The 24,695-nt window shown below is 42.9% G+C and overlaps 1 protein-coding gene across 8 annotated transcripts in view; it reads right to left on the bottom strand.

Annotated features, from left to right (window-relative positions):
* plod2 (procollagen-lysine, 2-oxoglutarate 5-dioxygenase 2) overlaps positions 1–20,684 on the bottom strand; it is a 186,016-nt gene extending 165,332 nt beyond the window's left edge. For 3 of the 8 annotated variants that reach the window (XM_073041543.1, XM_073041542.1, XM_073041540.1), the window contains exon 1: positions 20,367–20,675. In XM_073041543.1, coding sequence (XP_072897644.1) covers positions 20,367–20,472 — 106 coding nt within the window. In that variant the 5' untranslated portion in view covers positions 20,473–20,675. Of the gene's footprint in view, positions 1–20,366 lie in introns of all 8 variants that reach the window. The other 5 variants (XM_073041541.1, XM_073041539.1, XM_073041544.1 and 2 more) reach the window with 4 other exon arrangements.
* Positions 20,685–24,695: the final 4,011 nt, after the last annotated feature.

Here is a 24,695-nt window from a genome sequence, read left to right on the forward strand (position 1 = left end):
CCAACTATCTGGGCGTTCCCTAACCCTTCTGAGACCTCCGTACACCCCTCACCTAAACCCTTAGGCTAGGACACAGCTGGGGATACCTTGGGTCCACTACCAACTTCTCTTTCAACCTCTCATTCATGCCCCACACTGCACACAGCTAACCCTCCCCACTACACCTGACTCAGTGGAAGAAGGGCCAAAGGTCTCTTCCTCAATCGAGGGAAAGTCAGCAAAAGGCAGCATGTACCACACATCCAGCACATCAGCCTTTGAATCCGTATTCTTCCTCATTTCTTCGATCGGTAGCTGCTGTTTGATCTTCTCCAAACGGAAACACGTGGCCTGCACTGCTCCTGCAGTCTCTTCAGCCTCCTGCAATTGAGATTATCATCTTCTCTGGCCCCTGGCTCAGCAGTTCTGACTCCTGCATCCCGGCCATCTCAATCTGGAATGCAGTTACTCCAACAGCTTCTTCCACCCCGACCTGAAAAGCAGCAGTTAAAGATTGGTCACCCTCCAGTTCAGTATTCACTGCACTTCTCTCCTGCTTTTTTTCTCCTCATGACTTCTTCCAGATCAACCTTCAGGTTTTGCACTTCATTTGAACTGTCGATGGTCATCTTCAGGTTCCCTTCAAGCTACCGCTTCCCCCTTCCAAGATTTGTCCGCAATTTCTTCACCTCCGCAAACTCCCTTCTCCAGGCTCTCAGTTTGCTGTGGCCCTCAGTCAAACAACTTTCTTCGTTCTCTCCAACTTGTACATCTTTCAAATGGTTCCAGATCACTCTCTCCGGTCTCTCAGTCTTCATTTCAAACTTGATTCCATAGAGACAGACACTCACGAGCTGCGACCTTCGCCAGCCCTGGCACGTGTCCAGAAAACACTTTAACTCTGTAGTTCTCAGCCGCTCCTGCAACGCCCTCACTTCATATTCTCCTGAGGCAAATCCAAATACCAGGAGCTCATCCACATACGTCAAAATTCCAAACGCCTCCACACCCCCATGGTCTTCCACATGCCCTGCAGGAAGGTTGCAAGGGCTCCGGAGATACCCTGTGGTATCGTTTTGGACCGGAAAGATTCCTAGGGAACTTTTAACTGCCGTCTTCTCCTTGTCGGCCTCCTCATCGGGATCTGGCAACGTCCACTCCTCAGATCCAGCACCTTAAACGTCTTCGCACCACTCAGATAGGCCATCGCCTCTACGGCCCAATATAATCCACACACACGCTGCCTACGTCTGCCACGCTGTAGGGGCCAGTCGCCGCAACCTCTGCCTCACCGAGGTGTCTTCAGCAGTCAACTTCCCTCCCTGGTGGTATTTCACAGCGTCCACTAAGAGGGTCTCACCCTCAGATACTCCTCCAGGCCATACCACCACCAGCTCTTGTTTGAATTCGGTATCGGCCCAATGCTGCTACACACGTCCGCACAAGCAGCTCGAAACTCTGGGTGCATCGATAATGCCTCCAAACAGCTCTCACCCGCCTCCTCCGGGCAGGCCCCCAAGCGCACCAACAGGATATTGGTTCTCTCCATAACCGAAACGCTGCCCGTCTCAACAGTGTCCGGACACATCAGCATCAACGATTCACGAACTTCAGTCACCTCCACATTTGCCTCTAAGAACTCCATTTTCACTGACCAACAACCGTCGTCTTTATAATCACCGGCACTGGTACCCCAAATCTCCAGTGCCGTCAATGTCATCAAGGGTAAAGGCTTCCAAAGACGATTATAAAACAAACTGTACAGCAACTTAACTGGTGCCCCGGTGCCGAGGATGGCTTTAACTTGACCTCTATCCATCCGTAACAACACCTGAGTGCGTGGTCCCTCTAAGCCTTCAAGAATAGGGTCTGTTCCTTGCGGGAGTTCCTTGGTACATTGCTGGGAACGTGCTCCCCCAGAGACCCCAAGCTGTTCCCCCACTGGGCCTCCTCTAAGTTTCCCGACATCTCTCGGATCAACGGAACAACTGATCCCCTTGACAAATCCCCCTGTCTCCGCAAGCAATTTATCTGCCCTCCTAACCAAAAGGGATACCCTAAAAACTTCCCACCAATCTCCTGCCACGGATATGATAAGCCCCCCAGCTGCGGCATTTGACTTCCAGTCGAACCACACGCATTTTCCCACACTTTCCCAGAACTGGCAGCTGTCACTTCGAGATAATTGCGCCCGACAGTTCTAACAACGCTACCAGCCCGCCTACTCAAAATTTCAACCAATCCCTGTCGCTTTCCCTCAGCCAAGCACTGCCACTCACCCAACAACTGAGAGGTCTGCTCCGCCCACGTCTCCGCCCCTTTAGGGCTGGACATTATTCCAACAACCGGGCGGAGCCCACCATAGCTGAAACATCCCAACCTGTCACTCCTCACTCTCCAAACAGTACGGACAACCCATGGTACCACCACCATTTCGTCAGCGCTAGTCGGAACTCGAACAACAACCCCCGAGCTACCAACAGCAGCCACCCTACCCAACACACATGCAGAGACAACCGGCAATCGCACACCCACAAAGGCACACCAGCTCTTCGCCGCAGACACAATTCAAAGAGGGCGATCACAGAGCTTCCACAGAAATCAATCCCGGACGAGCCCCCACAATGTAACCCCTGGGTCGCCTCAGGCATCGCTCAAACTCGTTCTAGTCTAGGGGGAGCAGCCTTCGGCCCCGCCAAACTGGGTAATCAGCTGGTGTGGATGCTGTGTGATGTCCCCGCCTCGCCCAAAAAACAGACAATACACCTTATGCGATTAAATGAGTACAATTTATAAAGATTACTATAACTAAGCGATTACTAACGATACAGTACATATGAATAAGAGAAAAAAAAGAAAAGGCGCCAAACTTATCAAAGTCCAAACCACTTTGTGCACAATCGTTGGAGCTCAATTACTGAAGTATTTTGGCATTCGATCCCCTCGACTCCTTGACCCGCCTCCTGGGACCCCCACAGTGGTCGACCAGACGCTCCACACTCCTCTGTCTCCGTCTCCTCTCATCACCGAAACCTTGGGCCGGGGACCATCACCCAGCTTCCAGCATCCCGTCCTCTCTCTCTCACTCCATCGCCCCGACTCCCCAAAATCCCGCCAACAATCAGTTTACAGTCCCAAACAAGCTTCCAGCACTTATCATAACAAAGACGCTAGCATTCCTACTTTTAACAAAACAAAGACGCCATTTTGATTACATACACAGTAACAAAGAAAAAGAAAAAACCCCCGTTACATGCAAAAAAACAGAAATACTATACAGGTGGCTCTCGTTTTTTGAACATTCGCTTTACGACAGCTCGCTGTTACAAAAGACCTACAGTAGTACCTGATTTCACTAACCAAAGAGAATTTTCACTTTAGCAAAAAAAAGATGCCCGCTTTATACGTGTGTTTACCTCGAGAAAGACTACCATGACCATGAAGCCTTGTGCAGGCAGTTGTGTGCGCATGTGTGTACGTGCCTATTTTTTCTCCAAATCGATTTTGGCTCACTTTCTTCCCAATTTTGATAAGTGAAACTACACCATACATGCAATATTCCTACTTTATATAGGCTGTATATTTATCATATTATTCCTGCTTTTACTATATGTTCATGTTATTTTAGTTTTTATGTGTTATTTGGTTTGATTTGGTAGGTTATTTTTTGGGACTGGGAACGCTCAAAAATTTTTCCCATATAAATTAATGGTAATTGCTTCTTCGCTTTACGACATTTCGGCTGACAAACGGTTTCATAGGAACGCTCTACCTTCGGATAGCGGGGGAAACCTGTATATTAAAAAAAGTGAGGTAGTGTTCAAAGGTTCAATGTCCATTTAGGAATCGGATGGCAGAGGGGAAGAAGCTGTTGCAGAATCGCTGAGTGTGTGCCTTCTGTACCTCCTACCTGATGGTAACAGTGAGAAAAGGACATGCCCTGGGTGCTGCAGGTCCTTAATAATGGATGCTGCCTTTGAGACACCGCTCCCTGAAGATGTCCTGGGTTCTTTGTAGGCTAGTACCCAAGATGGAGCCGACTAAATTTGCAGCTTCTTCTGCTCCTGTGCATTAGCACCCCCTCCATACCAGACAGTGATGCAGCCTGTCAGAATGCTCTCCACAGTACATCTACTGAAGTTTTTGAGTGTATTTGTTGACATGCCAAATCTCTTCAAACTCCTAATCAAGAATAGCCGCTGTCTTGCCTTCGTTATAACTGCATCGATATGTTGGGATTAGGTTAGATCCTCAGAGATCTTAACATCCAGGAACTTGAAGTTGCTCACTCTCTCCACTTCCGATCCCACTATGAGGATTGGTATGTGTTCCTTCGTCTTACCCTTCCTGAAGTTCACAATCAGCTCTTTCGTCTTTCTGACATTGAGTACCAGGTTGTTGCTGTGGCACCACTACATTAGTTGGCATATCTCATTCCTGTACGCCCTCTGATCACCACCTGAGATTGTATCAACAGTGGTTGTATCATCAGCAAATTTATAGATGGTATTTGAGCTATGCCTAGTCACACAGTCATGTGTATATAGAAAGTAGAGCAGTGGGCTAAGCACAAACCGCTGAGGTGCACCAGTGTTGATCGTCAGCGAGGAGGATATGTTATCACCAATCTGCACAGATAGTGGTCTTCTGGTTAGGAGGTCAAGGATTCAAATGCAGAGGGAGGTTCAGAGGCCCAGTTTCTGCAACTTCTCAATCAGGATTGTGGGAATGACGGTAACTTTGCAAGTGCCTTTGAAACACTGTAATAGTATCTGCATCTATTACCTCTTCTTCCAGCTCTTTCTATATAACCACCCCACGCTGCATGGGAAAACTTGCTTCTCAAATACCTTGTAAATCTTTCCCTTTTCATCTTAAACCATTGCCCCCTAGCTTTAGACTGTCACACAAAGGGAAAACAACCTAACTGACCTCCTTCCTAATAGGTCACCCCTCAATTTCCCCTGCGTCAGAGAAAACAATCACCTCTCCAGCCTTTCCTTGTAATTCAATCTCTCCAGTCCTGGAAAAACTCTTTTGAATCTTTTCTGCACCCTCTCAAACTTAATCACATCCTATAACATGGCAGCCAAAACTGCAGACAATACTCCAAGTGCCATCTAGCCAATGATTTGGAAATAATTCAGAAATCCAATACAGGGACTACAGCAAATATTACGTTGGCAAAACTGGAAGAAAACTATCCACAAGGATCCATGAACATCCTGGTTGTAAGGTGGCATGACCAACTCTCCCTAGTCTCTACCCATGAAGATCAAGAGAGGCACAAATTCGAATGGGCATCAGTGAATGTCATGGCACAAGCAAACATGTGCATGCAAGAGATTTCCTAGAAGTGTGGCTTTCCGTGAACAATTCTGTAAACAGACACTTGGACCCCAATCCTATTTATGAGCCAATCCGGGCAAAAATCCTGACTACAACACACAAAGTTCACTGCGCAACCCATCAATGACAAAGTTTCCTCTCCACGTCACAAATGAGTTCCAGAAATGACAACCATTTAGCTGATTGATAAGCGTTCGGAGGACACACCACAATTATCAACGCACTGATGATGTCGCCTTGTATGGTGACAAGACGTTTGCAATTAAGTTGCCAAAATCGGAGAACATCTCAAGCCAACAACCAATGTTTTGTACAACTGCAACACGGGTGACCCAACTCGTGCGTTCAACCGTACTGCCAATGAAGGCAAGTGTTGTCATATGCCCTTTTCAACACCTCTACTGATCTCTCTGTGCTGCCACTTGCAGGGAACTATGCATTTGTCCTTCCAGCAGCAATAGTTAGGGGAATTTCAACCCAGTGAGAAAAGTCATAAAGGGTTCCAGTTGTGGAATTATCAGTAAATTGAGGATGCAAAATCCATTTGTTAAAAACTGATGCAACAAATTATGATCCAGAACATCACCAGTTAAAGTAGTTAAGTTCATTCAACAGTAAACTTCCAACTGAAATATGATCAAGGCAATAGAACTAACTGAAGAGCTCTTTCAAACAACTAGCACAGCCAGGAGCCTATTTTATTTTTACACATTCAGCAGAATTGAAAGCATCTGCAGTGAGAAAGAGGGTTAAGACTTTAGGTTGATGACCATCAGAACTGGAACAGTTGGAAATTTTAAATTGTAGTTTTAAAATTAAATATTTAAAGTTTTAAATCATAGAGAGGGGAAGGCAGAGGAAAAGGGAGGAGAGTGATTGGGTAGAGACCAGGAGAGGTACAAAGTGGTGGTGATCAGTGAAGGTTGTAAAGGTTTTATAAAATCAATGCTAGGCTGTCTGAATGAGGTATAATTTATAGGGATACAGCACGGAACAAGCCATTGAGTCATGCCACCCAACAACCCCCAATTCTATCATAATCATGGGACAGTTTACAATGACCAATTAGCCTACCAATCAATAGGTTTTTGGACTGTGGGAGGAAATCCGAGCACCCAGAAGAAACTCACGCAGTCACAGGGAGAATATGAACTTCTAAGCCAGCAGCAGGAATTGAACCTGGGTTGCCTGTACTGTAAAACATTGTGCTAACCACAACACCACCATGCTGCCCCATAGGTAGATTCCAGAAAACTGATAGAAATGAATATTGGAGCCATGAAGAACAAATCATTTCAGATGTTGGAAATTAAATAAAAACAGATTGCTGCAAATACTTTACATTTCAGACAGCATCTCAGGAGAGAGAAGCAGATTTAACATTACAAGGTGAACTGATACCTGAGTGTGGATTGTAATCAGTGACAACAGTCATCTGAAATACTTAGAATCCAAAAACCCTACATGTTTTTTCTTTTGCTGTGGGTGAGGGGGACAGGGATTGGTATTGCTGCTGTTTTTTTTCTGATAGTGAGGGGATCAGGGACTGTTATTGTCAGTTTTTTTGCTGCAGGGGAGGGGTGGAGTTGGGGTCTGAGTTTTGTTTCTTTTCTTTTCTGTGCCAGGGGGGAGGGGGTAAACTTTTGTCTTTTCTTGCATCAACACTCATGGTCTTCCTGTATTTCACGGCTATCTTGAGTAGACAAATATCCGAGTTGTATTGGACATGCATACTTTGACAATAAAATGAACCTTTGACAAGAGAGTTATTGTTTATTGTTCAGCATAAACATCCTGACAGTCAAGTCAGCTCTCAACTGATCTGTCTTCTAGAAGCACTTTTTGTTTAATACAGAATTATGGAAAAGGTCAGAGGGAAACAGTAAAAAAAAAGATATAGCTGGTTTCCTACGAGTATGAAAAATGGGAATCTAATAGAAAGACTGTTAATAATAATGGATGGGTAAAGGTTTATGTATTTATGATGACCTACCATTTAAAATTTTATCCATGTCTGCTCCATAAACAAATGCAGTCAAGTTCTAAAAATTATGGCCAGCGTACAAGTTAAACAAACTTCATATTCCACAAGTAAAATAGTTTGAGAATCCATCATGAATTGCAATCTATTCCTTGTCTGATTTAGTTCTGGTGTCCAAAAGCACAGATACTTATTTAGTAGACATAAGAGATTCTGCCAAAGCTGGAAATCCGGAGTAATACACACAACATGCTGAATGAACTCAGCAAGTCTGACAGCATCTATGGTGGGAAATGCAATATCAGCGTTTCAGGCTGAGATCCTTCATTGAGACAGGTAAGGAAGTGGACAGAGGCCAGGATAATAGGTGAGGGGAACTGGTGGAGTACAAGATGACAGGTGATAGACAAGACCAGGTGAGGCTAGAATAGCGGGGGGTGCGGGAGGGTGTAAGAAGCAAGAAGCTGGGAGGTGTTACGTGGAAGAGGTAAAGGGCTGAAGAGGAAGGAATCTTAAAGAAGACAGTGGACCATGCAACAAAAGAAAGGATGAGGAGAAGCAGAGGGAGGCAATGGTCATGGAATAAAGGAGAAGCAGAGGGAGGCAATGGTCGTGGAATAAAGGAGAAGCAGAGGAAGCTTACTTGGTTACAGTTTGAACAATAATGTTGCATGGTGCTTATTAATTGAATCATACCCTGAATCATAAATGAAAAACACAGTCCTTCACATACCAAGTGGAAACAATTGCTACAAATATAAAAGCTGTACCACAAAATATTTTATTAATTTTTTGCTTGGTAAAAGCATCAATTCCATGTAAAGAGTTAAAAATTAAGATGAAAAATATGAAGTAAATCAATGCTTTAATTTTTTTAGCAGATTAAAATTCTGACCCTGAAGATGTCAAAAAAAAACTCGCACAGTATTTTTAATTGGTTCCAAACTATCACTGGAGGATGCACCAGTGTATGAAAAGCTTTGCCAAAGAAGCTCGCATTAAAATCTGTTTCAGTAATGCACTGGAAGAAATGACCAAACTTTAACCAAAATACATTAAAAGCAACTAAGTTTCCACCTTAATGTTCATCGCAGAATTATAAGTACTTAAAGGCTAAATAAAAGGCAGGAAACATATACTGGGAAGAAGCTTTGAGGCTACGTGGGTAAAATTAGAAGAAAATGTGCTGTACTATTCTATGTTCTAAAATCCACCACTTGTAAATTATGGATGGAGTTATCAAACGAATGAAGTCTAAAATTAACATGAAATTACACTTCGAATTTTTAAACACCGTTTGCAAACATCTTTAATATTAAATCTCAACATAAAGTAAGAAGTAGACTTCTTACACAAAGAACACATTTTTATCATAAATCAAAATCATTATGATCTCCTGCTCATTCAAATGTCTCTGAAAGGATCTTTCTAGAGTTGCTTTCTCAAGCTTGCCTTTGATTTACCTCCTCAGCCAGTTGCATGGTATGGGATATCTTGGGAGTACACCAGATCCTTTAAAAGTGCACAGACATCTTTATTTCAATTTGAAGGAGAATGAACTGTCAGATTAAAAGCTCATGGAGAATTTAGCCTATCTCTATACGAACACCAACTTCTTTTAGACACCTAACAAACCCATGTAAGCCTATGCGCAGTGACTGACATGCATCCCCTGGAAAAAGTATGTCTTTTTTTTTAAAAATCAACTCTTCAATTAGTGTATCCACTCATACCGCAATTGCAGTTTCATATTCCAGTCTGCAATTTAAGAAATGCTCTCTGTTACTGGAAAAGGAATTGCTGTTATCATAATTACCGGATCCTGTTATTCCTTCACATTTGCAATTGGTGAATCCCGATATTCATTGTGGCAAAGCATCATTTTTCCACACTGGCACTCATCCAATGGCAAATTACAGCCCTGCCTGAAAGAATTACACTCAAGCTCATTACTTTCCTCTCTCCCCTGGACTATTCATAACCGAAGTCAAATCGGTAGTCAAAAAAGGCATTCTAAAAGAAGGTATTTTAAACTCTGAATGGTATTTGACACATAGGCAGTGCATTCAACTCTGTACGTTTAAGTAAATATGAATAAGGGAGTTCAAGATTTAAGAATTTATTTCTTGTTTGCTTTGGTCAGATAAACAACCACTCACCAACTCCAATGTCTTCCCTAACAATCAATTAATATTTTAAATAATGTCCACAAATTCTTTACATCTGATCAATAGAATAAAGGAGCTTATTGTATTTTTTGCTCTCATTTTAGGATTTCCATTTATGTGTTGGGGATTTGTCATGAAAAAAATCTTCACTTATCATATGTTAAGTTTGGGAGGCAAATATTCTATAGCCGGGGTTCAAAACCTGGAATCTATGGATCCCTTAGTTAACGGTAAGACTCCAAGGCATAAACAAGGTTGCGAACCCTTGTTCTAGAGTATCCATAAGATTATAAGATCCAGGAGTAGAATTAGGCCATTTAGCTCATCAAGTCTACTCCCCCAATACATCAAGACTGATCCATTTTCCATCTCAGCCCCAAATTCCTGTGTCCCCCCCACACCCCCCCCCCCCATTATCCCTTCAAGTCCTGACAAATCAGGAATATATCATCCTATGCCTTGAATATACAAAAAGACTTGGCCTCCACAGATGCCTGTGGCAAAGAATTTCACAGATTGATTACTCTTTGGCTCAAGAAATTCCTCATCTCTGTTCTAAAAGGATGCCCCTCAAACCTGAGGCTGTGTCCTCTGGTTTTAGACCTCCCACCATGGGAAACATCCTCTCCACATTGACTCTAACAAGGACTTTCACCATTCAATAGTATTCCATTAGGACACACCGCCTTCTTTTGAACTTTAGTGATTAGAGGTCCAGAGCCATCAAACACTCTTTATATTTCAAGCCATTCAATCCTGGAATGATATTCGTGAACCTCCTTTGAATCATCTCCTGTTTCAGCACATTTATTCTTACATAAGAGGCCCAAACCTGCTCTCAAAATTCCAAGTGAGGCCTCACCAGTACTTTATATAAAGTCTCACCATTACATCCTTGCTTTTATATTCTAGTCCTCTTGAAATGAATGCTAACATTGCACTTGCGTTCTGCACCACAAACTCATCTGCAAATTAACTTTCAAGGAATCCTGCACGAGGACTCCCAAGTCCCTTCGTACCCCAGTTTTTCTGTATTTTCTCTCCCTCTAGAAAATAGTCAACACTTTCACTTCTACCAAAGTACATGACCACACACTTCCTGGCACTGTATTCCATCTGACACTTCTTTGCCCATTCACCTAATCTATCCAAGTTCTTCTGTAGCCTCTTTGCTTCCTCAAAACTACCTGCCTGTCTACCTGTCTTCGTATTATCTGCTGATTTTGCAATAAAGCCATCACTTCCATCATCCAAATCATTGACATATAATGTAAAAAGAATCGGTCCCAACACAGACCCCTGTGGAACACCACTAGTTATCGGCAGCCAACCAGAAAAGCCTCCCTTTATTCCCACTCTTTGCCCCCTGCCAATCAGCCACAGCTTTATCCATGCTAGAATCTTTCCTGTGTAAGGGGTTTCTTCTTTATGTTAATGCGTATGCTAATCAAAATGGCTTCTTTGTTATGTTAAAAGTAAAAATGCTTCTTTGTTATGTTAACTGGTAAGAGAGTGCTTTCTCTTGCAGCTTGTTTGGGTTAGAATTACTGATAACGAGAATTGTATTCATTTATTAACCAATTGGGATAGATGTTATTCTTTCTTGTGGGTCTGTAAGCTAGTGTTGTGCGGACTTTTGGAGCATTGGAGGGGAGATCGAGAGAAGACAGACGTGCTGGGAGTGCTCTGGTTGATCACTTCGGGTGGTCCCGAGCTACGAGTTGGGGGGTCGGAGCGGATCGCAGGGGAAGAAGGAAGATCCCGAGCTCCAACTGTGTGTGCACGAAGAAACTGAACTTTGATAAGTCTGGCGCCTTTTTTTTTGTTTCCATTCATTCCTTTTTGTATTGCATCTTTATTAATTTCATGGTCCAAGTAAGATTTACAAAGTGTAATTTGTAAAATGTACATTGTGTGCTGGCTGATGATTGATGTTTGAGGCCGTATCGGGTGGCATTGCACAGCAACTGTGAGACAAGGTTGGGCGGGGGACGGGGTCTCCCCTAGATGCGTACGAGCCGATATAGCTGAGCGTTACATTCGTGGAGGCTGACGTCCGGGATTGAATTTTCGGTAAGCTGTGTAAATCGCCACGTTAAGTAATGCAGAGATGGACCGAGATAAGATTGTAAACTGGCGTGAGTTAGAGGACGTAGCGGTGAATCATGCCTGCGTGTTAAGCGGGGTGGATTTCCGCATTTCGAGAGATGCGTTAGTGTGGGGGTTGAGTTTGGTCAAAGGTATGGGGCAGGTAGAACCGGTGGCTGGAAGGTGCAGTAAAGAAGTGCAGTCTAGCTGGGTGTTGGTTCATAAGAGTGCTGACATCATGACGTTGGAACTGCCAGCGACGGTCAGCGTCCCAGGGGAAGCGGGGCAGTGGGGCCTCCACACCCTCCTGGAGGACAAAAGTGAGGAGACACCAGAGGAGGAGCTAGATGAGACCCCAGGGGAGGTGCCAGTAACCAGTGGGGGGGGGGGTCAGAGTGGGAAGGCTTGGCCAGGCCCCGCCCCCCAGCTAGAGGTGAGACCTCCGAGCTAGCAGCCGCCCTTACCTCCCTGGTGAGAAGGGCCGAGGGGCCACGGCCGAAGCTGAGAATTTTCTCAGGAGCCATGTCTACCCGGAAGGGGAGGATGATTACGATACCTGAATCGAAAACACGTCCCTGTTGTTAGAAGCCAAAATCTTCCTAATCACTGAGGTCAGACGAACTGGCCTATAATTTGCTTTCTTCTGCCTCTCTCCCTTCTTGAAGGGTGCAGTGGCATTTGCAATTTTCCAGTCTTCTGGAACCATTCCAGAATCTAGTGATCTATGAAAGATCATTACTAATGCCACCACGATCCCTTTAGCCACTTCTTTCAAAACTCTGGGATGTACACCATCTGGTCCAGGTGACATCTATCTTCAGATCTTTCAGTTTCCCAAGAACCTTCTCCCTTATTATGGAAACTTCAGACTTTTCATGATCCCTGACACCTGGAAATTCCAGCTTACTGCTAGTGTATTCCACAGCGAAGACAGCTGCAAAATACTTATTCAGTTGGCCCACCATTTCCTTGTCCCTCATTACTACCTCTTCAATGTCATTTTCCAGCAGTCCAATATCCACTCTTGCCTCTCTTTTACACTTTATGTATTTCAAGAAACTTTTGGTATCCTGTTTAATACTATTGGTTAGTTTACTTCTGCATTCCATCTTTACCTTCTTAATAACTTTTTGTTGCCTTCTGTTTGTTTTTATAAACTTCCCAATACTTCCCACTAATTTTTGCTTTACTATATGCCCTCTCTGGCTTTTATGTTGGATTTCAATTCTGTTGTTAACCACAGTTGTGTTATCTTCCCTTGAGAATTTCTCCTCCTCTTTAGGATAGGTATATATCCCATGTCTTTCAAATTGCTTCCAGAAATTCCAGCCATTGTCGTTTTGCCATCATCCCTACCAGTGTTCATTTTCCAATCAGTTCTGGCCAACTCCTCTCAGAAGCCTCTGTAATTCCCTTTACTCCTCTGTAATCCTGATACATCACACTTAAGCAGCTTCTTCTCAAATTTCAGGGTGACTTTAATCAATTATGATCACTTTCCCCAAGGGTTCTTTTACCTTAAGCTCGTGAATCAATTTCAGTTACTGCATAACACCCAATCCAAAACAGCTGATCCCACAGTGGACTCAACCATGAGCTGCTTTAAGAAGCCATCCAATCAGCATTCTAGAAACCTGCAACCTAGGGGTGATTACCACCCTGTAGCTTCTGTCTATCACCTCCTCATTCTCCTGCATGGGTTGAAGGTCATCGAACTGCACCTCCAGTTCCTTAATACGTTCTCTCAGGAGTTGCAGTTCAGTGCACCTGGAGCAGATGTATTTATCCGGGAGACTAGAGGACTCACAGACTTCCCACGTCCCACACACAGTACAAAACACTGACCCTGGAGCCATTCTCACTTAACTACTAAGCCCTAACATATGAGGAATTAACAAATAAGAACAGAGAGACAGTAACTTATAAGACACTTCACCCCGCCCAAGCCTGATGGGCCAAAGCCACTCTGAAGACTGGCACACTCATATGAATGGCTGCTCCATTTGCACTTGGGTTATTTTTATTGGCCGTCTTTCATGCTGATTGGTCGTTCCTCAATTCAGTGAAACTGCTGCAAAACTTTGCCTTTATATTCTCGATCAGCCTCCTGATTAAAAGGTATCTCTTTTTATGCGGCCCTGACATTGATTGTCCAACTTAGAGCAAACTGCCGCAAAGCTCTGCTTTTAAAATCTCGAATGTTAGCCGTACCTGTTCTTTTTGATAAGGCCAGATAAATCCAGTGAATCCTTATTTACTATTTTAATAAGATTTTTGCAGCCACTAAATGAATCTTTCAAAATAAAAGATTAGAAACTAGTCTTGCTTGCAATGAACAAGTTTCCTGTCTTCATGCTTTTCCACTGATGTCATTTCACTGACCTAATACCCCTATCCATACCCTAGTGAAGTCAAACAACATCTGGCTGAACTCACATTGGCATCCTATAAATCACTGGAGTTCCAAAGCTTAGGCCAAGTTTGTTCAAAGTTATTCTGAAGAAAGTGAAAACGAGGGCTTTGCCATTATGTTAGAATTTTAATAAGCATCTATGCATTTCACAGTGACTTATTCTGAAATAAAAACAGAACATGGAAATATACAGTCAGGCAGCATCTTTGGAGAGAGAAAGAATGAATGTTTTGGATTGATGAAAGAGATCATAAATCAAAGAAATTAGAAATTAAACAAGTTTGAAACTGCTGAGTTGGAAGAAATGAAAAATACCAAAAGAAAATGAATGAAACAGAGGTACAAAACACACAGGTACTGTAATGAAAGAGAATATAACTCAGTTATGAAAACACAGAAACCTCAAAAATTCTGTACATTTCAATGACATCATATCTAATTGTGGATTTAAGACTGTATAGTCTGCTTAATCTCTTCTCACATGACACATCTATTCCCCTGAAAACCACCTCATAAACATCTACTGTGGTCTCTTAGACAGTACAGTTTGAGTGTCCCTTAACTGAAATTCCAAAATCCAAAGTTGTTTTTTTTTTTTGCTGACATGACATCACATATGGAAAATTCCTCAGTGCACTGGGAAGATTCCCAGGTGAAGAGCACGTCTCTGTATACCACAGGCAGTTCTAAGAAGTGACCTCACATATGTAATAAACAGAAGTTAATGAAAAATTGAAAAAGACTGCATAAAAGAAAAAAAATGAATATCTTTATTGTGTATCGAAAGAGTGGGTCTGCTGGTGTCGGAGTGAAATATGCAAGTTAATGGTATGCTGATCTTGAAACAAACAAAGACCTATCACAACAAACTGAAAATTGAAGGTAATTGTGAGTATTCAGCAGGTTGGTTGCAGAAATTTAAGAAAATGCAGGGATTTAAGTTTTTAAAGATTTGTGGCAATAAAATTGTCTGCTGATCATGAAGCAGCAGAGAAATTTATTGATAAGTTTGCCAAGATCACTGAAGAAAATCTTATCACACTGAACAGCTGCATTAGTGAATATGTGTGATGACAAATGCTGCTTACTGGTAGCACAGAAATTTAGAGTCGAGAATGATAGAGATGCCAAACAAATTTCAAAGTTTAAAGTACATTTATTGTTAAAGTACGTATAAACTATACAACCTTGAGATCCATCTCCTTAGAGGCAGCCACAAAACAGTAAATCCAAAAGAACCCAATTATACAAAAAAAGGCCAATGCTCAACGCACAGAGAGAAAAGAAACACAAATCGCGCAAACAATAAAAGCCAGCAACAGCATTCAGAACGCAAGTGAGTCCACTGTCACGAAACCCGGAGCAGGCCCACAGCTTCAGACTCACTTCATCACTCTGAGGGGCAAAACTGAGCTTGCAGACAGAGCTGCCGCAGCCTCAGTACTGTCGTGGGCAGCGAGCAGAACCGGCTCGACCCTTGCCTCCGGTCCTGACAGCCAGCCTTTTCAGTCCAGCCAGCCCGGCATTTAATTTTCCCAAAAACCAGGTGATCCCTCGCACTAGGACCTGGGCCCTGTCGTATTGAAATGCTTTGGGACCGGACCCCGCCGCCACGTTACAGCCCATATCTGAGCTTTCTAAATCAGCCCAGCATTTAGGTCGACCTAACCTCACTCTCAATTTAGAGGGAAACTTTTTTGCTCTGACTTTCCTCTGCTTTGCATGCCCTGACTTCTTCTTGCACTCGCATGAGTCAGTCCTCAACCCTCGAGTCAGATTCGCCTTCGCTTCCCGCTTCATTGTTCGAGGTTACAGTTTACCACAATTTTCCACAGAAAAAGTGTCATTGATAAAGTATTTACTTGTATTTCTTGCTTTCTGAACCACCCGTAAGCTGTTGTCTATTTTCAGTAGTGCCATCTTAACCAGAAGAGGTTTAAAAACAGCAGCTGAGGTAGTGACAGCTTACACTTTCCTGGTGTTTAATGTTCGCATTATTGTTTCATACACAATATTATTAAAAATGAAAGGTAGTTTATAAAACTACCCACAGGGTATATGTATAAGTGATATTTGTAATGCCAATAGATTTTGTGCTTAGATTTGGGTCCCGACCTTCACCTCCCCGAGCCCCCACCTTTCGCCGACTCCCCAGTCATCATGGACTCACCTTCACTACTAAGCAGATGAGAAAGGTTTTGGGGAAACTCAGACACGGCAAAGCATTGGGACTAGATGGTGTGAACCCCAAGGTCCTGAAGGAGTGTGCCGAGCAGCTGTCTGGAAAGGGTTCTGACTGTGTGGAAAATATCACGTATGGTCCCTGTACCCAAGGGGGGGCCAACTAAAAGTTTTGAATAACTACTGTCCAGTCTCCCTGCCCTCACACATCATTAAGACCCTAGATAGGCTGGTCCTGGCTCACGTCTGACTCCTGATCAGATGAGCCCTCAATCCTCTGCAGTTTGCCTACCGGGAGCACTTTGGAGTTGATGATGTCATCTACCTGCTTAACAAAGCCTACCAGTTGGATAAGCAGGGCAGCTCTGTGAGGGTATTTTTTTTTCTCGATTTCTCAAGTGCCTTCAATACTATGCAACCCTCATTGCTGGGGGAAAGCTCCATTCAATGCAGGTTGGCACTTCCACTGTACCTTGGATAAGGGACTACCTGATTGGCAGGCCACGGTTCGTGCGGCTTCAGAGCTGTGTGTCAGACATGGCTATAAGCAGCACTGCACCCCTACAAGGGACTGTATTGGCTCCCTCTCTGTTTACTTTGGACTTTAAATGCAACACTAAATCATGTGATCCGCAGAAATTCTCAGCAATAGTTGGGTGTATAAAGCGACAACAGGAGGATGAATACAGGGCCCTAATGGAGGACTTTGTCAAATGGTGCGAGCTGAATCATCTGCAATTCAACGTCAGTAAGACAAAGGAGATGGTGATGGACTTTAGGAAGACTAAGCCTGCATTGCTCCCTGTTACTATTGATGGTGAGGACGTGGATGTGGTGAGGACCTGGAGGTGCAGTTTGATGACAGACTTGAGTGGAGCACTAACACAGAGGCTGTGTAGATGAAGATCCAGAGTTGCTTCTACTTCCTGAGAAGACTGAGGTTCTATGGAGTACAGAGGCCTCTCCTTCACATGTTCTACCAGTCTGTTGTTGCCAGTACAATCTTCTATGCAATGGTGTGCTGGGACAATGGCATCAACACAGCCAATGCCGCAGGCTCAATAAACTGATTAGAAAGGCTGGCTCTGTCATAGGTGTCAAACTGGACACAGTGGAGGCTGTGCTAGAACAAAGGACCCTACAGAAAATCCTGGCAATTCCGGACAATGTTGCTCACCATCTGCATGCCATCTTGGCTGAACACAGGAACACTTTAAGTCATAGATTAAGACAACTGCGCTGCTCCAAAGTGTGCTATACGAGGTCATTCTTACCCTTGGCCATCAAGCTCTATAATGAGTAAACCTATAGCCGAGGATGCGATGACCCTCCCCCCCGTTAGAATGTTTGAGGTAACTTATTTCTTCTTCTTTCTTACTTCTCTTCTAATATTTGTGCACTTGTAATGCTTTTGCAATACTGTAATTTCCTTTGGGATCAATGAAGTATCTAATTGGAGCAAATCCAAAAAAATCTTAATTCACAAATACTCTTAGAATAAAGGATTTGAAAACATATCACTGCCTTCCTAATTGTTTGCAGGATAACCAGCTCCTGTTGAGCAACAAAACCTCTCAGTACCTTAACATGTAATAATTGGTCTGCTTTACAATTCGTTCCACTTTAGTCAAGGATCTCACATTCCCCCCACCGTTTTCCATCTGTCTTGCTCCTGACATTCACTTTACCCATCTATATCCATCTGCTGCCTTCCTGGATTCTCCTCACAGCTCAGACTGCCATGGGCATCATCAGCAAGCTTGAAGATATTACATTTCCTCTTTCATCCAAAAGGTTGACATGAACTGTGAAAAACCGAGGTCTGGCAACCATCCCCACAACAGTCTCCTACAGCACAGACTTTTAACTGGAAAATTACTCACTTTTCCCTTGTTACTTTCAATCATCAATTTGTAGCAGTAAATTAACCCCCAATATCATCAATTCCACTGGCGTTTCATTATCTTATGTGGTAACTTACTGAAGGCTTCAGAATATGCAAATATGCCACATCGTAATGTTTCTCACTTAGCTATCCCACTGGTTCCAACTCTAAAAATGAATATATTTATCAAGATTTTCATGTTATAAATCCACATTGACCTTCTCCAGCCCCATTCCTATTTTCAAAATGTCCTGTAATTACTTAATCAAGCTTAATTAACCTTCACAGAGTATTCTCTATTCTGGAGAATATAATAGCATTTACTGGCAACTATCACCTTCATTGCTATGTTTCATTATTGAGGAGCAAATTTATTTCTGTGTGATTTCCTTAAGAAAATTATGAAACATTGCTCTAGACTTGATTTAAAGCTCATGATCAAGGCAACTGAGATGAGAAATATCCAGGTGCTTCAAACCAAACCAATTAAGCAGAAGTTTATTGGTTACATATATGGCTATCTTCGTTCTTGCAAATCTGCTAAAGTAAATTTATATACATCATCGTATATTACCTCGAGATTCATTATTTTGCAGGCATTTACAGAAAAATAAAGAAATAAAATACAATTTATGTAAAAAGACCGGCAAACAACCAATGGGATAAGGACAAATAAAAAAATAATACTCAGAACATGAGTTGCAGAGTCTTTGAAAGTTAGTCTGCAGATTGTGGAATCAGTTCAGAGCTGAGGTGAGCGAAGTTGAAGACCATAAGACACAGGAACAGTATCAGGCCATTAGCTGATACTGTTAAGGTCTGATACTGCCTGATAAGGCAGTAGCTGCCTTAATACGTTGATCTATTATCCTACTCAACCCCATTTTCCCACTATCTGCACATTACCTTTGATGGCCTTACTAAACAAGATCCTATCAGCCTCCGCTTTACATATACCCAATGACTTTTCCTCCACAGTGGTCTGTGTCTTTGAACTCCACAGATTCACCACCCTATCGTTGCTAATTCAGGAGCCCGATAGCTATAGGTTAATAACTATTCCGGAACCTGGTGGTATGGGACCCAAGGCTCCTGTAGCTCTTGCCCAATGAGAAGACAGCATAGCATGGGTGTGAGGGTCCTTGATAATGGATGCTGCTTTCTTGTGGCAGGGCTTCTTATAAATCTACTCAATGGTGGGGAGGTATATCCTTTGATGGACCAGGCTGTATCCACCACTTTCTGTAGACTGGAAGCAAAAAATTATACTGATCTGAACTGAATATTCAACTGGCAAAGGTAGAGAAATGCAAAGATATAATTTCAAGTAGACAAATAAACACTGGGTTCATTTGGCAAGCAAAATATTTAGCTGCCTTAATACGTGCTACTTTGCATGTAGACTGCTCAGCTGATTGTCTTTTCCAAGAATAAGTCTGGATAATTTCTCTGTCTGAAGTAGACACTTCTGTCATAAAAAGAGTATTTGAGGATGAAAGCTAATGAATTCAGCAGACTCCATTTCCAACCACATGAAAGTAACTTGCATGGTGCATGGACTTATTGTTTCAGGTGTGATGAAGTGCAAATCTCCAGCAGACAAATCCCTCCTTCCTTCTGTGCAAGCACAGTGCTGGAAGCTGCATTTTTTATCTTTGGAAAATTGTTTATCTGGTTAGGATAGAAACACAGAAACTTAAGTCTTTAAAAACTCAAGAGATTCTGCAGATGCTGAAAATCTAGTGACACAGACAAAATGCTGGAGGCACTCAGCAGCTCAGGCAGTATTTACGATAAGAATAAAGAGTCATCGTAGACAGCACATAGACGTGAGTCTTGATGGGTCCCGGTCCGAAACGTCGACTGTTTATTCTTTCCCATAAAAGCTGTCTGTTCTGCCGAATTCCTCCAGCGTTTTGTAAGTTTAACTTAAGTCTTTAGGGACGATTGGTCATTTTGGTCAACTAGTTAACAATACTATCTTGGGAAAATATTTATTAGAAAAGCTTAATACAGTTAGTAGGAAAATAAAATTGATAAAAAGTTTAATCTCATCCTTCAATTTTATATCGAGTTTTGAAAATTACTAATCAATTATATGAAATTTAGTCTGCAGATTGCAACACTAAATGATATACTGATTTCACGATATAAATATAAATCCATAGGAAATTAACATTATCAATTTATAAGAATAAATCACGGATTTAAACTAATTCCAGTTTGGGAAATCTATTCAGTGGGGGCGTTCTGAGAAACTTTTGGTCTAGTAAAAAGTTATTCCTTTTAAAACAGAAGACAAAAATGCACATAGTTGCTCACCGTTCGGGATACGCGACTGTTCTGAAGCCGATGAGTCTGTTAGAAATAACGTTATTAAAAGCCCAAGGAACAGGGGAACCCGGCACCCGAAGGGATGCATGATCATCTCCAACAACTCCACCGACTGTGCGGGTGAGTGACAAGGCGGCGAGCGTCCCGGGGCGCGCTCTCGCGAGACCAATGGACGCGCGCGCACCGAGTTCACTTCAGGCAAGGAAGTTTTGGAAGTTGTGCGCGTGTGCCTGGGGAGTTTGTTCAACCAGGATTCTGCAGGCTCAGTCAAACCCGCGCTCTTGCAAGTTGCAGCCGACTCCTGTATTCCGCTGTTTCACGCTGAGTTGTGGATTCAGTGGGACTGGGAGGAGGCTCCAAGCTGATAGTCCCACCTATCCTCACTGTCAGTCAGTCCCAAGTTCCAATCACTCCAAACTTTTAAGAGAACTTTGTTTCAAACTACGTCAATATGTTGGGGATCCAAAAATAACGATAGATGCTGTAAATCTAAAATATGAAAGATAGGAAATGCTGGAGGTATCAAGCAGGCTAAAGTCAATGTTAACTCTGTTTCTCTTCCCACAGATGTGCTCCAATCTGCTGAATATTTCCAGCACTTTTGTTTTGCTTTTATGTTGAGGGAGCAACCAGGGAAAGGAATTTTAGACTTTATTTGTGCAAAGCGAAAGGATTGATTGATAATTATGGTGTAAAGTGTCCTTTAGGGCCGGCTGACCATCACATCAGCCGGAAGACACAGCATTGGTGGCGCCTCAAAATTCGGAGACACACATGTCAATCCTGACCTCTGATGTTGTCCACTCAATGTGCTTTCCTCCCAACCCCCACTTCCTAAAGTTGTGTGGGTTGGTAGATTAATTGGACATTTTAAATTGATTCTGCTGTGCAGGTGAGAAGAGTGGAGAAAATAATTTAGAATTTTAGAATAATTTATAATTAATTGTGCTTGTTGATTAGTGCAGACCTGGTATGGGCTGAAGTGCATGTTTCTGTGCTGTGATGTATTTCAGTCCCAAACAATAGTGTTAAGTCTAAACAAGGAGATCATAGCACTATGAAAGAAAAGTTGGCTAGGTTTGACTGGAAAATATGTTGAGATGCATAATAGTGGGCTGGCAGTAGCTAGCATTTAAAAAAACTGTATAGAACATTCTCACAGGAGACAAGGCAAATGGCAGGTTGCATATTATTTATCTTTTTGTTGTGTTCTGGATATTTTATTTCTAACCAATTCATTTCCTTTACAATTTATATTGTGGAAGTTCTTCATTTCCCCATTTGAGATCTGCAACAAATCTCCAGTGAGATATGTATGGAACATATAAACTCCAGTTGTGTACTGACCATTATGTGAGCTTTTACACACAAAAACAAGCTATTTCATCAGATAGATAGATAGATAGATAGATACTTTATTCATCCCCATGGGGAAATTCAACTTTTTTTCCAATGTCCCATACACTTGTTGTAGCAAAACTAATTACATACAATACTTAACTCAGTAAAAAATATGATATGCATCTAAATCACTATCTCAAAAAGCATTAATAATAGCTTTTAAAAAGTTCTTAAGTCCTGGCGGTAGAATTGTAAAGCCTAATGGCACTGGGGAGTATTGACCTCTTCATCCTGTCTGAGGAGCATTGCATCGATAGTAACCTGTCGCTGAAACTGCTTCTCTGTCTCTGGATGGTGCTATGTAGAGGATGTTCAGAGTTATCCATAATTGACCGTAGCCTACTCAGCGCCCTTCGCTCAGCTACCGATGTTAAACTCTCCAGTACTTTGCCCACGACAGAGCCCGCCTTCCTTACCAGCTTATTAAGACGTGAGGCGTCCCTCTTCTTAATGCTTCCTCCCCAACACGCCACCACAAAGAAGAGGGCGCTCTCCACAACTGACCTATAGAACATCTTCAGCATCTCACTACAGACATTGAATGACGCCAACCTTCTTAGGAAGTACAGTCGACTCTGTGCCTTCCTGCACAAGGCATCTGTGTTGGCAGTCCAGTCTAGCTTCTTGTCTAACTGTACTCCCAGATACTTGTAGGTCTTAACCTGCTCCACACATTCTCCATTAATGATCACTGGCTCCATATGAGGCCTAGATCTCCTAAAGTCCACCACCATCTCCTTGGTCTTGGTGATATTGAGACGCAGGTAGTTTGAGTTGCACCATATCACAAAGTCCTGTATCAGTTTCCTATACTCCTCCTCCTGTCCATTCCTGACACACCCCACTATGGCCGTGTCATCAGCGAACTTCTGCACATGGCAGGACTCCGAGTTATATTGGAAGTCTGATGTGTACAGGGTGAACAGGACCGGAGAGAGTACGGTTCCCTGCGGCGCCCCTGTGCTGCTGACCACCGTGTCAGACCTACAGTCTCCCAACCGCACATACTGAGGTCTATCTGTCAAGTAGTCCACTATCCAATCCACCATCCAATCCACCATGTGAGAGTCTACTCCCATCTCCGTTAGTTTGTGCCTTAAGATCTTGGGCTGGATGGTGTTAAAGGCACTAGAGAAGTCAAGGAATGTAATCCTCACAGCACAACTGACCCCCTCTAGGTGAGAGAGTGATTTGTGCAGCAAATACGTGATAGCATCCTCCACTCCCACCTTCTCCTTATACGCAAACTGAAGAGGATCCTGGGCGTGCCTGGTTTGTGGCCTCAGATTCTGTATTATCAGCCGCTCCATGGTCTTCATAACGTGCGACGTCAAATATCAAGTCCACATTGGTATATTACACAAGGCATGTGTTCTCTCCTATATCTCCAACGGAACCAATCAACTAATCCTTTCAGTTCATTTACATCTTCCTTTTCTTTTCTGCTACTTTTGAAGCCTATGATCAACATCTTGGTGGTGTGTGTTCGGACCAATTGAGAGATCTGAGGCTTTGCTGTAACCAAGAGGGTTACGCGAGGCTTTGAGCGAAGTGCACAGCCTCGAGGCCAAGGTGCTTGGAGACAGGGTGCGAGCCCATGATTGACTCCATTCCTCGCCGATTTTGCCGATTAAAGAGTCCAGGAAGATTAAAGTCATTGGTAAGCAGGTGTTCAGCACCATCTACCACCCTCTCACTCACTGCTACCGGATGAAGGTCCTTATGTTTGAATTCTCTCTCTCTCTCCCTCGATGCTGTCGGAGGAAAGTGCAGGAGTCGTGGGTCTTGGGCAAGGCTTAATCTACGCTGTTTGTGGATTGGACTGGAGTTCACGTTATGATGTGTTTCTGGTTTCAAGCTGCTCCTTTTTGTTGCTATTTTGGGCGATTTTGATCGAGGCAGCATGCAAATAATGAACTGAATATTCCTAGTCTCTTCTGATTTTGTGCTTTATATTCATTTTTTGTGCCCATCTGTGTGATTAGTTGTTTTTTTGCTCATGGGGGTTGGGTTTGATGGGTTTTTTTTTGAATGGGTTCCATGGTTTTCTTTGTTTTGTGGCAGCCTGTGGGGAACACAAATCTCAGGTCTCTATACTGCATAAGTACTTTGATAATAAATGTACAGGTACTTTGAATTTGAATCTTCGAATATACTCTCCAATTATTTTCCCTTCACGTAGATCCCGAGTTTCTCTTTAACTGCACCAACTCCTGTTTCTTCAACCACTCGATGTGGAAGTGAATTCTGCCTTCAAACCATTCTCAGGGTGAGCAGTTCCTACCGGATGTAATCCTTTTTTAAAAAAAATGTATTTATTTGTTTGTTGTGATACTGCACGGAACAGGCTCTTCCAGCCCTTTGATCTGCATCGCCCAGCAATCCCTGGATATAATCCGGGTTTATCACAGGACAATCTACGATGACCAATTAACCTAACAACTGGTACGTCTTTGGACTATGGGAGGAAACTGGAGCACCCGGAGGAAACCCACACAGTCACAGGGAGCATGTACAAATTCCTTGGAGGCCAGTGGTCTGTAGTTTTCAAAAACCGGATGCAAAATATCTTCTCTACCTTCACCCTCTCGAGTCCCTTTATCATTTTAAAGTCTGAATTTAAACCACTTATTTCAAAGCAGCGAAAGACTAGGCCTTGGAAATAATGGATGCTTTGGATGTCTCCTTCTAAGGCTTATTAAGCTCTGAACAGGTTCTTGTAGCTTAGAGAGTGACACTTTTCACCCTGGTGTTTAAAGAAAAAAGGATGAGAAAATAAAAAGGGAATTATAGACCAGTTAGCCTAACATCAGTGGTAGGACAATGCTGGAATCTATTACAAAGGATGCAGTTATAGAACACCTGAGAAACATTAACAGAATTGGACAGAGTTAGCTCAGGTTTATGAAAGGGAAG

Source organism: Hemitrygon akajei, chromosome 3, assembly GCF_048418815.1.
Source record: "Hemitrygon akajei chromosome 3, sHemAka1.3, whole genome shotgun sequence".
In the NCBI taxonomy this organism is placed as follows: domain Eukaryota; kingdom Metazoa; phylum Chordata; class Chondrichthyes; order Myliobatiformes; family Dasyatidae; genus Hemitrygon; species Hemitrygon akajei.